Raw genomic sequence first — 17,611 nt, 5'->3', positions numbered from 1 at the left:
CGGAACTATTCTTATATGCGCCCTCAGGTCGCCAAATTTCTCGCCAAACATTTTTAGTGAGAAACTCCACGCTGCCATATTACTATCTAAATTTTTTGTCTACATTTCAAACTTTAGGACTGAAATGTCTCCAAAAACACTGTTTTCACACATGCAGAAACCACGTTTCAAACACACAATTTAAGCTAAAAATCCGAAACAGAAACAAGAAATTTAGATAGCAAAAACATAAAGTTTCTAACCAAAAATATTTGACAAGAATCTATGTACACAGCGATATGTTTTAACTTTAAAAAAAAAAAAAAATCTACGAATTGCACAATCTAGGCAGCGAAGAAATTTATCAACAACGCGCACCTTGCTTTAATAATAAATTAACATAACAACAGTAAATTTCAAAGAATACCATGTACACACCATCCTGTTTAAACTTAAAAAAAAAATCTACGAATTGCACAATCCAGGCATTGCGCACAAATCAACAAAATAAGCTAAAATAACTAAAATTATAAACAGTTCAAAAAACAACAATAACAACAGAAATTCATAATAAAAAAGCAATGAACATAACATTCTACAAAATAAAAACAGTAAAATAAAATGTACTTACCATAATACATTCATTAATAAAATTTCGCCAGTCACACAACGTCTGTGAACAAAAAGTGCCTCGATTTGCTATATCACATGTCTTTCTGCAATTCAAAATTTCGAAAATAACGATAAAAACATCCCCGAAAGTTAACTTACTACATGAAAACCACGATCTAAATCTTAAACTCCACTGACAGCCACATACTTTACCAGCAAGGATTTGACTGCAAATCTACACAAGAACTATCAGAAATGCCCTTCTTTGTCCAAGTTCTCATAGCAGCTCTGCATTTCAAACACCGTTTTAAAAGTCCCACAGAAATTCCAAAAATACACTTAGATCCTCATAAACACACCCATGAACAAAAGACTCGTTAACAACTCCAACATCATACCTTTTAATACTAAGTTTTTTTTCCACACAATCTAAAATACGCGACTGAAATCTTGCCACCACGTCTATCATTGCAACATAGGCCATTTCAAAACATGCATGACACGAACCAACGAGCAAAAGAGTTTTCAACGTCAAAAGGGTTGTCATACAACAGGCAACCGCACCAAAAACCAACGCAGAACACATATCGCCACATTTGGTGATCTTGGGGCGCATATAAGAGTAGAGCCGCTCTTACAAATCTTTTCCCATCATTCAAATTGACTACAGGATCTGCTCTTATACATACACTTGGTTGGTGACAAATTTCTCTCCAAAAATGTTTAAACTCCACGGCACTATATTACTATCTAAATTTGGTACTTACGAATTAACGCAACCAGGCCAAAATTCGCATAAATCGCCAAATTTGGCGACCCTACTTATGGCAACCCTACCTGTTTAGACGAAAGTTTATTTGTAAAAAGAAAAAATAACACTGGGCATGTACTACCACAGCAATGGGTTTTCGTCGGAATTTGCCGAGAAAAGAAAGAGACTATTTTGGTTACTGTACCTAACAGAAGTGCCGTTACCCTCATGGAAAAAATTTGTGAAAATATCAAGGAAGGAAGCATCATTTATTCGGATTGCTGGAAAGGATACCATATAAGTGAGTTCGAAAATGCTGGATTTCTGCATGGAACTGTTGATCATAAATATAACTTTGTGGATCCCAACACGGGCGTTCACACACAACATGTAGAGCGCATGTGGGGCTCAGCCAAATGGCGCAACAAAAAACAGAGAGGAACAGCCCGTTATCATCTTTACTCATACCTTATCGAATTTATATGGCGCCAAGCTCAAGCTGTTAATGGCGAAGACGGTTTTCAATCAGTGCTAAAAGCAATAGCCAAAAGATTTCCGCCGAAAAAGTAATTCTGCAACTTATTCAAATTCGAAACCAGAAGGGTTTAATTGCTATTTTATATTTTAAAACAAAATAATATAAAAAAACTGTATTAAAAATTATCTGTAATTAATAAATGTACATTTTCTTTCTATTCATACTTTTTTTCTCAAACTTACAAATCGCGTCAACCTGGTTACGATAATACATAAGTACCCTAATTTTTTTGTCTACATTTTGAACTTTAAGCCTAAAATGTCTGCAAAAACGGTGTTTTTGCACATGTAAAAACCATGTTTTTAACAAGCAGTTTATGCCAAAAATCCGAAACAAAAACAAAGTTTCTAACCAAAAATATTTGACAAGAATCCACGTGCACTGGGATTTGTTTTAACTTAAAAAAACATCAGAGAATTGCACAATCTATGCAGCATATCTAGGAATTATGGACACCTTGCTAAAATAAACTAACATAACAACAATAAATTTCAAACAATACCATGTACACAGCATTCTGTTTTAACTTAAGAAAAACATCAGCAAATTGCACAATCTAGGCATAGCGCACAAATCAACAAAATAAACTAAAATGAATTACAGACAGTTCAAAAGAGCGAAAGAAATTCATAGCAAAAAAACAATGAACGTAACATTCTACGAAATAAGAACAATGAAATAAAATGCGCTTACCATTGTGAACGCTTCTTCAAACAGCAGAAATATCAATTTCCACCACTTTATCCTTCCATCCTATCTTCTGAGACACACAGCATACAAAATCCAGCATACATTTGTGAATAAAATCCACATAAACACACCCATCAACAAAAGACTCATTAACAACTCCAACATCGTACATTTTAATACTAAATTTAACTTGCACACAATCCAAAACACGTGACTGAAATTTTGCCACAATGTCTTTCTTTGCAACATAAGACATTTCAAAATGCCCACCAAACCAACCAACAAAGAAAACCACTGCAGCAAAATGAAGTTGCGCCAAGAATAATTCATTTGTTGAACCTCTTAATTTATAGCAATCTATTTTCCTTTCCTGGTTTTCATTTTACATGAGCAGTTAAAAAGGTATTCATTCATGCTTTCAGATATTTTTAACAAAGTGCATAAACCACATTTGGCATTATTATCACTATTAACAAATATGCCATATTTCAAAACATGCCAATATGTAAATGGTACTTACATATTAATGCCATCCCAGCAGAAGTTGTGCTGATGCACCAATAAAGAGCAATCTTGTTGTTCGCACGCAGTTAATCTTTTGGATTCCTTTTTGTCTTGTTTGCAGATTTTTTATGCCATTTTTTAGTGTTGCGAAAATGTGTCTTTGGGATTTGCCAAACACAAACGAAGATGCAATTTTATTTTTTCAGGAGCGAAATATTTTACCAAAAAAAAAAAAGTACTAGTTTGCATGATATGAAAATTTATTTTGGTAAATGTACGTTTTGGAAATGTAATTACAATTTTATTGTTTCTGATACAGGAGCTCATACACAGGGCAGTGCTAAATGGAGAAACAAGAGATGGGGGGGGGGGAGACAACGAGACAACATTTAAAATCTTATTTAGCAGAGTTCATATGGCGACAGCTTAAGGTCAAAGAAAATAGAGACTGTTTTGAATATATGTTAAACTCTAAATCGACCCATTTTCCACCGAAATCCGATTGACTACTTTGATTTTAAATAACGTGTTTTGATTTTAAATAAAGTGTTTTAATTTATTATTTGTCGCAAAAATTTTAGGTGTAGATTGGCGGCACTTAAAAATTGCCAAATATGTAGCTGCGGTGGTGTTAATATGTAAGTACCAGGTAAATTCACATGTATCTTAGAAAATTTTTTATAAATAACTCTCATTTTTTGCAGGTATGATTAAATATACATCTGCTTAAGATGATGGTAAAAATTTTCTAGGTTATAATTCAATTTTTTTTTAATTTCAATTTATAAAAATTATTTAGAAATGCAAATTTTAAAAATAAAACGTAAAACATGAGAAAATTTTATTTGGAATTAACCTAAATTTCGAAATATGAAAGGAAGAATCAAATAAGTTTAATGAAAAAAGAGATATTAATAAATATATACCAAATTCATATAACATAGAGGAGCTAAAATTTTAAGAGCTAATTTTTTAAAAACTACATGTGTGATTTTTGCAGAACTTAACACTTTGACATAATTTCAGTCGTAGAATTGAAATATGGAAAATAAAATTGGTATGTTATTTCAGGAAAAGTCCAATTTTTGTGTCAAAATACCTACGTTAAAACAATGCTATATGTAAGTCTAATATATATCCTAAGTCATGTTTTGAAGACATGATAAGCACAAGTTAGATTTCAACAATGGGTCTAGTAGAACGGGAGAAATAGAACTGTCCCTTTTTTTTTTTTTTTTTGTGCATGGTGCTCTTATCATCCAGCAGTAATCTGCGAACATAGTTGCATCACAAGCATAATTGCATTGGACTGGCCTCTCAAACACTGAAATGATAAAACTTTTTGGCTAATCTTTGGAATATGGTAACAGGTAGTTTGGCGACATTTTGGTAAGGCTATAAAGGTTACTTGCTAGGACTTTAGCAGTGTACATGGATAATGTCAAGAGTGTGCGCAATGCCATTTGTGTGCAATTCTGATATGTTTTTTTTAGTGAAAATAGGTCGACGTGTACATGGATACTGTGTATGTACAATTCTTAAAAACGCGGCAAGCAGTGGGCGATTTTTCACTTTCTCCCAATTTTGCACCTAATCTTCGTCATGATTAAGCTCTTTTTGTTCCATAAAAGTTCTAGCATAAGCATAATTCGGCTAGCAGATTGTTGGAAAAAAATATTGAGTAAAAAAAAAGAAAAAAACATGCCGTTACTTTGTGAAAACAAAATGGCGTCCAAATAAAAACTAGCAGGTTGCTGTAGCAGGGTTGGTCGCCAAATTTTCGCTGAGTTACCATAATTCAAAGATTAACCCTAATTAATAATGAAAAGAAATATAGCTGATGTAATTTTCTGTGGTTGGAGTACAAAGGCAAACAGATAATGTTTATCAAAATATCACTATTGATATTTTGTCTCCAAAACTACCTTATTGGCATCAAGCATTATCTCTAAGCTGGGTATAAGTAACGTGTGTGTGCACAAGAATATTAATAATTTTAATTCGTTTAGATTTTCTCCCTATACTGAGGCCTTTTTAGGGTTTTCCTATTTGTAGCTTTCATAGCCTTTACTAATGGCCGAGAGGTTGATTTGGTAACTTGTGCAATAATTGAACGGGTTTAGAAGCACAACATTTTTGTTTGTATAATGCTATTATCATTTGACGGTTCTGCTTTGGTCTGTTCTGTGTCAAGCTTTATCTTTGATTAAGTAGGTAATACAGAAATTTTATAAGTATGAACGTTTGAGTTCTGCTCATAATGTATAAAATCGAGGTGTTCTTTTGTGTAAAAACTTCTCGATAAGAATGCTGAGTAATTACTTCAACCCTTTGCAGTAAACTTATCGCCTGAAGCTTTCAGTAGCTTTTTTTATAAAACTTTTTTTTTTTTTTTTTTGCTGTATCTGGCTACGTAATGTGCTGTTTAGCTGAGGTAAAATTTGCGCACAAAATTTAAAAGGCAAATTATTCTTAACGTTGTTTTTATTATTATCATAATGTTGGAAAAAAAATTTTGAATAAAAAAAAAAATTCCTTTCCTTCGTGAAAACAAAATGGTGTCCAAAAAAAAAAAAAAAAAAACTAGCAGGTTGCTGTAGCAGGGTTGGTTGCCAAATTTTCGCCAAAAAATCACCAAGTTACCATAATCCGAAGATTAATCAACTTTTCTATATGCTCATCACAATGTAGTTGTCTGCAAAGAAATCCAAATGAGAGTGAAGGAAGCAAATCTTGAGTGACTTGCTCCATCCTAGTGCTTGGTATGAAAGCAACAGATTTTTCACAAGTTCTTTACATTCCTTCTGATCATCTGTACCCTGTTGAAAAGTATTCATGAAGTCATCAGTGTCATCTATGTCATCAAAACAGGCAATCCATGATGTCCCTCAAATATATTTATGTGGCAACCCAGGTATGTGTGTGTGCAGCAGACAAGTTGATTTCCGCCTATAGATTGTCAACTGATAAAAAAGAAATTGCCGCATTTCTTCAGAAATACGGCATTTTGTTTAACATAGCAATAATTCACGTTCCATGAATTTACATTCTTATGCAATCAACTTTTTTGGGTCAGAATTTATGTAGTTCTCTGTCTTCTAAGTGAAAGTACTTGGGAAAACGACAGTGTGAGCAGGGCCAGGTTTTATGTAATGCCAACTTTGTGCAATTCGCTGATGTTTTTTAATCACTGTGAAATCGATCAATGTATGTCTAGGAAGAACAGTACTTTTGTTCTGAAAAAAAGGTAAGTTGTAAGTCTTTTATTTTGGATGTTTTTATTTTGTAAATTGGTTACTGTTGTATGTAATTCTTAGTGCACCACCATTTTTGGAAATGGCTGTTGTCGTTTGCATCTTAGGTTGGTGAAAAATTAATTGCTGTTGGTTGGTGACTTTCTGGGATGGTGCAGATGATAATAGAAAGTACTGTTTTTATAATTGTCTGCCCTCCTATATTCAAAGAAACTGGTTGCAACTTGTTGGAGGACTATATTTTTAGTTCATTCTCACCAAGGATTTGCTGAAAAATGTCAACAAAAGTTCTTTGATTTGAAGAAGTGGTAAAAGAGAAACAATATCATTTAGAAGAATGTGGATTATGCAACATTTTGTATATTTGTTGTTCTTTTTTCGTTACTTTAGAGTCTTAACAGCTGCTTAAAATGATAGAAAGGAGTTAATTTTATTACAAGAATGTAAGATCTCATTGGCTTGTAGTGGAACTTTGCAAAAGTTCATGCAACCAAATCACCTTGGTGCGAGTTGGTAATTTTTGCACCTTTTTATATATATATATATAGAGAGAGAGAGAGAGAGAGAGAAAGATTCCCAAACTATCGATATTTATAGTTAGTTGGTAAATATTATTTTCATATGAAAAAAAAATACTCTAGCAGTTTAAAATACAAATTTTAATTATTAAATAAGGGTTATGTGATACATTAAAAAGTAAAATATGTACATTTTTATTAAAATCGTTCTGTAATATTTTTTTCTCTATTCTTCTCCCAAAGTACAAAGTGATCGGTTTTCACTTAAAAATCATCACAGTATTCTGGAGACTCGGCTTCATGCTAACCTCGGCAACAGCGGCTATCTAGGAAATGCATTTCCACCTTGTTCCCTTTAGAAAATTTTCAGCAAAATTCTGTATTAGTGCTGCATTTTGTGAAATTTTACTGCAGTTTCTTCCATTGCTGGAAAATTTCACCAGCTGATATTTTAAGACTAAGTTTAAGGCAAAAAATATCATTAAAATATCATTGGAGCTTGGAATACAACAAAAAAGAATGTATACCTAAATGGTGGCGTTACTTGACTGAAGGACTGTTATGAGCATGATTGCCAGAAGGAAGGTTATGTTCATGTTTACCATAGTTTGTCACATTCTGAAAATTTGGCGACTTTTACTATAATAGTTGCATTAATACAAAAGTACCCTTTTATATTTAACAAGATTTCCTCCCCCTACCCTTAAATGTGCATTTTGGCTGCTGACAAGTGCTCTGTTAACTTTCCCTCTGAAATCTTTGCTCTCCGTTCCGGCAATAAATTTAAAGAAATCGTGAAAATGTAGATATTAAATTTGTATTATAACGTTAGAAAGAGTACAGCAAAAATCGCAGTATTTGCAAATTCTGTTATCATAACTGATGGATTTCATCTTGTGTAAGCATTCAGTAAAAGATGTGTATTAAAGATGAAAGCATCATTAACTAGCCCTCAATTTATAGACATATTTAAAAGTGGCATTTCAGAATGGATAAACATAGAAAACAAGAAACCAAGTTTTTAAGTTTTGAATACTGAAGAAATCATTTGCAGATTAGATGTAAAGAATAGTAAAAATTGTAGTGATGCTGACAAAAAGGAAAATGGGAAAATTAGCCATACTGAAATATTGGTTTTAGTTTATTTTGATTATTTCAAAGCATAAGATGCTTATCTGCCTAAAGGGTTCAAATGCCTTCATGGATGACTTTTTAAAGGAAACTGACTTGTGTTCACATTATATGGGAAAAACCGTGAAAATCCCCATGCAGTCCAATCATCGAGATTTGAGCTCAGGTCGAATTACCAATGCTCAGTAGTTTTACCACTCGGCTGTTAGTTTGCATTTAAAGGCTAGAACAAATCCCTTTAGTATTTAGTGCTAAGTCCTAATGCTTCCCTCATGGATCTTTTGTTTATCAAAATCTGGCATGGTTGTTCAGTGGCTGATAATGTTATAGGCCTCTCACAAAAGCACTAATGTTCTTTAAAAGAGAAAAAAAAAAAAAAAAAAAAAAAAGTCTTCATTAAAATGTATTTAAGAAATTGGATGTTCACAATTTGCTCAAATTTTGAGTTTGTTTTGTTCCAGTTTTTTTTTTTTTTTTTTTTTTTTTTTTTTTTTTTTTTTTTTTGTCTTAACAGCAGCTGGTTGCTAAAATCACTGAATGCTGGCAGTTCAACCTTAGTTCAAGTATAGTGAACAGACTGGCTGCATGGGCATTTTCATGGTTTCTTCCATTTATAACATGGCTACAGGGAAATTTCTCTTAGAAGGTGCTCTGCGAAGGCACCTCTTTCCTTAGGCAGATAGCCCTGCTTTAGCATAACCAATAAATAATAAAGCAAACCAAACCAAGTAGGTTTTTAATGAATAATTTTGTAATGAAATTAAATCTTGTACTATTATTACGTATCTCATTTGTTTAAATGAAGGGGAAAAAATAGCTTGTAATAAAAACATTTATTAAAAATGTTAACAATAATATTTACATATTTATTTTTGGAAATCAAAATGAAAAATTTTAGAAAATCTTGTTGAAAGAAAAAGTGGCATGATTTAAAATTTGGTCTTTATTGTAAATTGTCTGTTATGAGGTTCACCACAATTATAAACTTTCAAAACATTCTTTCAGAAGGTAGATAACTGTTTATTCTCATAATTTAATTCAGTTACCCTGGTTTAAGTATTTAAAAACAATCTTGTAAAGAATTTGGCTAACTTTATAGATAATTTTCATTTTTTCATTGTTTATTTCATTGGAAAAGGTTTATAGGTATGAAGAATAATTTAGTAAGAATAATAATAATAATTCAGGAATAAATAACATATTTGAGTCCATTAATTCTTCTATTAAAAAACAATGTAAAAGTATGCCATAGGTAAAGTTATCAGGCATGCTTTAATTCTGAGCAGACTCACTCATGTGATATAGCTTCATTTCATCAGCATTGTTAAAGTAAAATCACAAATATATTAATATTATGCAGTTGATTTGCCATCATAATGAGTAATGCAAAGAGCTCATTAAAGTGGAACCTGATAATATAGCCATCAGGTTTCTACATTGACTTTATTTCCATACAAGTGAATTGGGAATGATATACTGGGACATATTATTTGGAACTGTAAACATCAAAGAACCACTAGCTATCAATGTAGTTAAGCCCATAAAAATGACAAATCTGGAATGTTGAAGTGCGAAGTGCACCATTAAATAAAATTATAAATTACATTTATGTCTGACAATAATTCTTTTTTTTTTTTTTTTTTTTTAAATGTTTCTTTTGTTTTCACAGTTACACAGCTGGTCAGAGAAGCCACATATCACACATTAAAAGCTCTACAGATCCTTAAACATTGTTCAATGGATGAACTTTTTATGGAGTAATGAGATAAAATCTATGAACTGGTATTTTTATTTATAACCTGGTAGATGTCTTGCCAGAACTATGTTCAGGTTTGAGTTTTGTTGACAGTACTGCCTTAAGGTAGTTGCATAATAGCATTGGGCTGCATTTATGGTTCTAGAGTATTAAAGTTTTTTTTTCATAGTTGGAGACATGAAAATTGTGCAGTGCCTTAGCTAGGATTTGAGTACCAGATTTCCCCGAGGCTAGCCATATGTACTATTCAATTACATCCTGAGAGCACACAGCAAGGAGAGAGAAAGACCTTATGTACTTCCCCTTTTAAAGGGTAACTGGAAAGCAGAGAACCAAATCGTACAAATCCTGGTGCTGATGAATTATTGTCCCCACCACTTTTTTTTTAGTTCTATCACCACTTGTAAAGTCTTTTTTTTTTTTTTTTTTGTTTGTTAAAGCAGGAAACAGGAAAATAGTGCAGTTTGCCCTCACTGGGTGGGATTTGAACATTAGACATTCTGATGGTAGCTAGCATGTTATCCATTTGCACCATGAAGGCATGCAATTAGGAGGGAGAAAACACCTTATAATGGCTTAGCCTAGTTTTAAATCCAAGGCTTTAAGTCTAGCATATATAGAGAGTTTTCGGACTGACAGCATGGCATTAGTTTAAAGCAGGGTTTCTTAAATTGTGGGTTGCTACCCCCAGACCTGCAGCAGGGAGTTGCTAAAAATTTTAACAGTTTTGATATTTCTTAACTTATTATAATAATTTTACAATTACCAAATATTTTTACACAATGTATCTGAAAATAGATAAAGATAAGATAATACAGGCGCTGTCATTTTGTCTGTTAGTTATTTAAAATTTCCCCATTGTTGTATGTCTTAAAATTATAAATTTAAGTTAATGACTTAAAACTGCAATAGCATATTACAGTGCAAGTGAAGAATTGACAGTTTCACTCACGAGTGTGTAGGATTTGCACAATACTTATGGGGTCCCACAAAATTTTTGTAAATATTATGAGCACCTGGGGGTCACGAAAAAATCCTAGTGATAAAAAGGGGTCACGGAAAAAAGTGTAAGAAACCCTGGTTTAAAGCAAGACTTCTCTTGTTCATCATGACAAAGCAATTTTTTAGAGCAAAATCGGTTGCTTTGCAGTTTAAATAATAATTTAATATAGGTGGGAAAGGTTAATTGTACATAATCACACCAAGCTTCTTGATCAGCTGGTGCATCAATTACCTGCCAGATGCACTCGACTATTTGCCAACAAGGTACAAAATAAATTCTTGTAATTGTTTACCAGAACTTATTAGAGAATCTACTTCAAATGATAGTAATAGAAGATTTGTTAACTGAATAACAGTAACCCATTGTAGTCTCAGGAAATATGAGTTGTATATACCTTGTAGCTTTTTGCTATGTTTAATTTCTGCTTTTCATAATTTCATCAAAGTTCTGTCCCTTTGAAGTCAGTGTCTGAAAATAAAAATGTATAGCAGTAAATAATTTTGTTTTAAATTAAGTTTATGAGAGCAGTGTAGAATCTTAGACCCGTTGGTTTTACTAAACTGTGCATAATTACTGAGAACTTTAATCTGAATATATTTGCTAATGCCTGTCACATACCTCTCTAATATTAGTGTAAAAATCAAGACTAAAGTTGTTAATGGCATATATATTAATTAAATCCATTTTCCAGACACTCAGCTATTGTTCAAAAGATAGGATCACTGAATAATGCTAGTTCAATTCACATTTTTACAATTGGAAATTTTCATAGTTTTCCTATGAGTCAGTTTCACTGGGCTGCATTTATGGTTCTAGAGTAGTAAAGTTTTTTTTTCATAGTTGGAGCATGAAAATTGTGCAGTGCCTTAGCCAGGATTTGAATACCAGATTTCCCTGAGGCTAGCCATACGTGCTATTCAATTACATCATGAGGGCACGCAGCAAGGAAAGAGAAAGACCTTATGTACTCCCCCTTTTAAAGGATAACTGGAAAGCAGAGAAACAAATCGTCTCATCTATGAAGTCATGAGTCATCCATGATAGCTCTCAGTGGTCTTTGCCTCAATCAATTAACCTAATCATCTTCTGTTATCCTAAGTTCATTATACATTGGACTCTGCTAACAAAAAAATCTTAAGTTAGAATTTTGGTGTTGATAGTTCCTTTTTTTTTATTGGTGTTTTGAATTCGTTTGTTATTTTATATTGAAAGGAAACTACTCCATGAAAAGCATTTCAAGGGAATGATGCAAAAATTTTAAGAAAAAATAAATTATTTATTTTGTTCTAACTTCCAGTATTTATCATGAAATTTATGACTGTTAGATGATATTTATTATAAAAATATTCAGAACATAAAAAACTATTATTAGTCATGTTGAATAAACAATTATCTCAATTAATTGTTTCTCATTTAATATCTCAAAGAAAGTGCCCTGTTTATTAACATATATAAAAATCTTTACCATGTATCATTCAGAACTTTGCATAAACCTGCAGTTTTCTATATTATACTTTTGTTTTGAAAACACATAATCACATAAAAAAAATAAAGCAATTTTGGGAACTATAGGGAGTTTTAATATGAACTTTGTGCCACAGTCTCAATTTTCTCGATGATTTATAAGAATTGTGCTTTAAGAGCCTGCAGCTATGTAATTGAAGGTCTTGTATAATTATACACAATTTGAGTTAAATTGATAAGTAAAAGATTTTATGTTCTTTTGCAAGTGATAAAAATTGCAGTCTGAAGAATAAATTTTTGCTGAAAAACATTAAAAATGCCTGAATGTATGTTTACATTTTTTTATGTTAAGTTACCTTTTTTTAAGATTTTTTTTTATTTAATGCTTATTTAAGTCACATATTTTTATGAAGCTTTGTATAAAATTTTTAAAAGTAGAGGTATAAAGCTGCCTTTTAAATTTAATAAGAAAAGGTGGATGATAGAGGGGAAAAATGAAGGTATATTTTATGTAATTTAATGAAACCCAAATGAATTGTAACCTGTACATTTCTTTTCTTTATCAGGGCAAATGTTTTTAGATTTTCTGGAAGGAAATGTTATTTTAGTCTGGATATTTGAATATTAAATTTTCTAAATCATGTAATTTGCACTAAAACTATAGAATGTCTTTTCTAGTATCTTCTTAGAACTTAAATAATTGTTAAACTTCTGTTACAGAAACTTTTGTTAGCTTCTACTCTAGTGTGTGATGCTAAAAATGGTCGTCATTCTGATTTCATACCAAATGATCAGTGTGTTAGGTAATATCTTTTGTGGTTTTCTTTCATTAAAAAAGAGTTTCCATAAATTAAGAAAGCAAATAAAATTGAATTATTTTTTAATTCAAAAAATTTGTAGTTACTATATAATAAATATTGTGTTAGTTTATATCATGCAAAAGTACTGCAAAGTTATTGGTATGTGCAAATAATTTTTTTTTTTTATATATATATATATAATAGTGGCTTATTCATTTGCTTTTAGATCACATCCAAAATGAGCAAAATTACTTTCAAGAGAAAAATTTTGCTGTAAATGGTTATGAAACATTGTTTCTAGATGAACACTCGTGGAAAGCTGTTGTTACATTAAAAGCAGATCAAGAAGTCAAGTGAATGTAACTAGATTACTGAGTTTGCCATTCAGTAATTTACAGAATTTTATCAGCAATTTCAGTATTCTTTAAAGCCATGGAGGAGGAAATACTAAGGCATTACAAGCAATGGAAGCAAAATCAATTATATCAGTACATTATGAAATGTTATACTGTGCTTATAATTTATTTATAGCACCTTAGATTATCTGCTTGAAATAAATGGAACAGCAGTGTAAACCTGGCTAAAATCTCTCCTTAGAACAATTTAAGTACCACCAGTAACAGTACAGTTATCTCAATTAATTATTTCTCATTTAGTATCTTTTTAAATGATTCCTGTGTGCAAAATAAAAGATGTGATTCGCATAATTTCCCTGTGTAAAAAAAAAAAAAAAAAAAAAAAAAGGCTCTGTGAAAGAGTTTATATTATTGAAAGTAGTTATCATTATATGCAATTCATTGCACCGTTCATATCCAATTGAGTAAAATGGTAACATTTCACACATGCTTGAAAGCCATTCTATTGTATACTCTTAATTTCATATGAGCTATTTAAAGCTGATCCTTGATATTATAACTGAAAAAGAATAATGGGTGTAGACAGAATGTATTCAATTTTAATAAAATGGGCAGTTATTTTGGAAGTAGCATCTTGCATTTTGTGGTAGCTTCCTTGACATAGTCTTTTGTTTCCCAAACCATATACAACTGCAAGCAGGTATAAAAATGAGATTTTTGACTTCCTATGTTTGTATTTATGAAGGTTCGTTAGAAGATTCATTTCTCTTGCAAGAGTGTAATGTTCATTTATCATATATTAGATTTAGTATATTGCTCATTTATAATCTATTAGAGTAGTGGAAAGTACGGGCTGACCTTTCAAAAAGTCTGATATTTATATTATCAAGAATATAAGTGTTGCTGTAGAAAGTTACATTCCTGCCTTCAGTCTTATATTCAAAACTCTGGAGGGATTTAGAGAAAGTTGCAGAGACAAGATTCACTACCAGCTAACTTATTAGTTACATGAAATATCTCTGTAATCTTCCATTGGGGTGAAAGTTAGATCTACTCCGTATTAAAGAATGGCTTTAAATTTTATTTGAAATGTGTATCAGCATATTATAGAAAGAATTTTTATTCAATATCATTCAAAATGAATTGTTTCAATTTTCCTGCTCTCTAATTTATGGAAACTGATGTATATTTCTTTATTATTGTGTTAGTAATTAAAGTGTAATATTTTGAAGTATAATAAAACATGATGCTAATAGTGTCAACATGCCTGTAATATATTTGCAGTATTTATTTTTCCAGTATGTCTTCTTGCCATTTTTTTTATTTTAATTTGTTTGAGATTTGTCCCGTGAATTATTTGTAGCTGTTGATCTTTTGTTGCAGATCATGTTTAATCATGTAATGTTAAAAATTGAAAATATTTATAAATAAAATCTTTAACATGTTTCTTGTGAAAACTGATATGTTTTGCATTATTGTGAGAAAAATGTAGAATCCCTCACTTACATAGATATTATATGCAAAAGCTTAATCTTTTGAATTTAAAAAAAAAAAAAAAAAAAAAAAAAAAAAAAAAAAAGAGGAGACACCTTTAAAAATTGGGTACTTTTTGCTCGATGCCAAATGTAAATGTTGCTTCAAAATCTTATTAAATGTAGAATAGGACCTATAATGATATAAACAGCTTCATGAAATGAATGGCTATTTAATTAAATTTAAAAATTACATATATATAAAGACAAATGTATCAATTCACAAGTAAGAATACATATAATTATGATCTTTCATTGCTATGCCATTTTGGTTCTTTGACAGTAAAAAAATACGATCTCATTCTGCGGTGTTTTTTTTTTTTTTTTTTTTTTTTTTTTTTTTTTTTTTAGCATTTTTTAATGTGGATAATATTTTTTATGCTGAAATAATTTAATGGTAACTGTTCATCATTCGGCAACTGCCAAATTATATAATTCACGTTAATTCTTTAGGAAAACACACACACACAAAAGCATTTCCACAAAAAAGCAATTGAAAAATCTTGGAAGATTATTGGATTAGTGTTCCTTCTTCTCCCTATTTAAAAATTTCATTATATCACGAGGTGAAATAAATAGGTTACCATATTTGGTGCTTTGGCATACAATTACAATGAGCACCTTTTAACTGAAAAATACCAAAATTATTTTAAATTCAGAGTTTACTATTTAGGTAATAAATCCACAAATCTAATTAACTTTAAAACCATAATAATATGGACAGAATGAATGCAGTTGGCAAATAGTTGAGAATATTCTGAACAATTATCTAATGAAAATTAATGTACTTTAATGGATAGAATCTTAACTAATAGCTTGCACAGGTTTCTGAAAGGTGTTTTTAGTTTGATTCCAAGCAACAAGTATGCCCAAAACTGTATAATTCAATCTTATAAAGCTTGCAATAGTTCTTTTGAGACAAAATAGTTTTATTGAGTATTCTAGCAGAGATAAGTGTGCATATGTAAATATTGCTGTTTGTTTTAAAAGCAGGTTTTCTGGTACCTATTCACATGTTACCAAAATTACCATCTGTAATTTAGATTTTTGCAATTTGGCTACTCTAGAAGCTGTTTCTTCTAAAAAGATGAACATTTTCAAAATCTTCCCTTCTTAATGTTCTGTCTCTGCCATTTAAGGAAACAAAGGAGGGCGGGAAGAACTTTTTTTTTTTTTCATATTTTAGTGTTACTTTTGATCCCGAGACTGGCATCCACATGCAAACAGTGGAATGCATGTGAAAATCAGCAGAATTGGAGGAATAAGCAGGAACATGGTTACAAGTCGTCATCAGTTGTATTATCTTATTTATCAGAAATTTATATGATGGCAGGCACGAACTGGAGAGAATAATCTGTTTGTTGCCATTTTGAATGCATCAAACCAATTACTTTTGTATTACCTTTTTTTCTTCGTTTGCTGTTCTCACTTCCCTTCTTTGCCAGTGTTCCTTAAGCTAAAACTAACTCCTTAAGTTAAAACTACTTACTATGATACAGAAAAGTAAGTAATACTGGTGGAAATTTAAAAAAAAAATTTGCTGTGGCTAATCACGAGAGCTCAGTATCATTTTCAAGTGTATACAATGCAACCCTTCCATTTTAAGTTTCATTTCGAGTTGTTAAACTGTGCTAAATGTGTAATTTAAATATTAATTTAATAATGTTTCAAATTTTCATGATCCATGTTAATAATAAATTCTATTTCTTTAGACTGTACCTTATTTATCATCACTGGGGCCTGAGTTATATGCTGTACTTCTTTATTATAATTCATCATGCGATAGCTATTTGTGAGGAGCCAGCAGTAGATGGCTTTCTTCTTCCTTATTGGGTTAGTAAGAAACTGTCTTTGCATTGTTTTTTATTTTCGAATAAAGAAAGATAAGTTTAACTTAATTTTTTTCTTCTCTTGCATATAAATTTGCATAATATGTGAAAATTTTTCCACCTTGTTTGAACATCTATTCTTAAAGTAAAATTTAAATGGTAATTTATCAAATTAAGTTTTTAATAATTTTGAAAGTTAATGCAGTATTTAATTTTTTAGGTGACCATGTCTGTCGAATTTGCCTGCATGTTGTTCTATCTTTTCCGACTTTTACATTGTGCTTCTTTTTTACCTCCTGAAACATTTATTAGGGATAAGAAACATATTCTTGTGCTTGCTGCTATTCTACTGACAGCTGTTGATATGGCTTGTTACATAGGATTAGTAAACACAGGTTATGAAAAGTTTGCCTATCGATGGTCAAGACCTTTAAGACCTATATTTATGGTAAACTTCAGTGAAAATAAACAGGTTAGTTGCTTTTTACTTAAATTTTAACCTTCCCCCTAATTATTTTCCATTTTATTATTTGCTAAGAGACATTTTTCAATATGTTTTTTTATTTTAAGTGTATTAGCCTTTAACTGGTATGATATTAGCCCTAGGAACATTACTTTTCATGCTAAGAACTGTTATTTACCTAGATTATGGCATGTATTTTGATATCTTTAATGATTTTAATGAAAATTTTGAATTTATCTTAATTAATATCTTAAGAAATTTATTAATCCTTTTTGTAAATAATTGATTATGTGTTTTAAAGTTGCTCATAAGAATGAAACTTATCTAATTGTACTGGATCCAACAGTACTGATTATGCACACTATTTTCAATTTGTGTTAGTATTTCTGTTCTATTAATATTTATACTTATTTCTCTAACCTCTCCCTCAT

At 30.9% G+C, this 17,611-nt stretch overlaps 1 protein-coding gene across 2 annotated transcripts in view; it reads left to right on the top strand.

The window, feature by feature from the left end:
• The window catches only part of LOC118184938 (two pore calcium channel protein 1-like), a 125,193-nt gene that overhangs the window by 45,049 nt on the left and 62,533 nt on the right, over window positions 1–17,611 (top strand). For both annotated transcript variants that reach the window (XM_085809102.1, XM_035354687.2), the window contains exons 2-4: window positions 12,921–13,003; window positions 16,601–16,721; window positions 16,938–17,189. In XM_085809102.1, coding sequence (XP_085665228.1) covers window positions 12,921–13,003; window positions 16,601–16,721; window positions 16,938–17,189 — 456 coding nt within the window. The remainder of the gene's footprint in view (window positions 1–12,920; window positions 13,004–16,600; window positions 16,722–16,937; window positions 17,190–17,611) is intronic.

This window comes from Stegodyphus dumicola, chromosome X2, assembly GCF_044657685.1.
Source record: "Stegodyphus dumicola isolate Sdum_Otavi_A_Nest chromosome X2, ASM4465768v1".
Classification (NCBI taxonomy): Eukaryota; Metazoa; Arthropoda; class Arachnida; order Araneae; family Eresidae; genus Stegodyphus; species Stegodyphus dumicola.
Note: the sequence above shows the minus strand (reverse complement) of the source record. Positions and strands in the feature narration are given on the sequence as shown.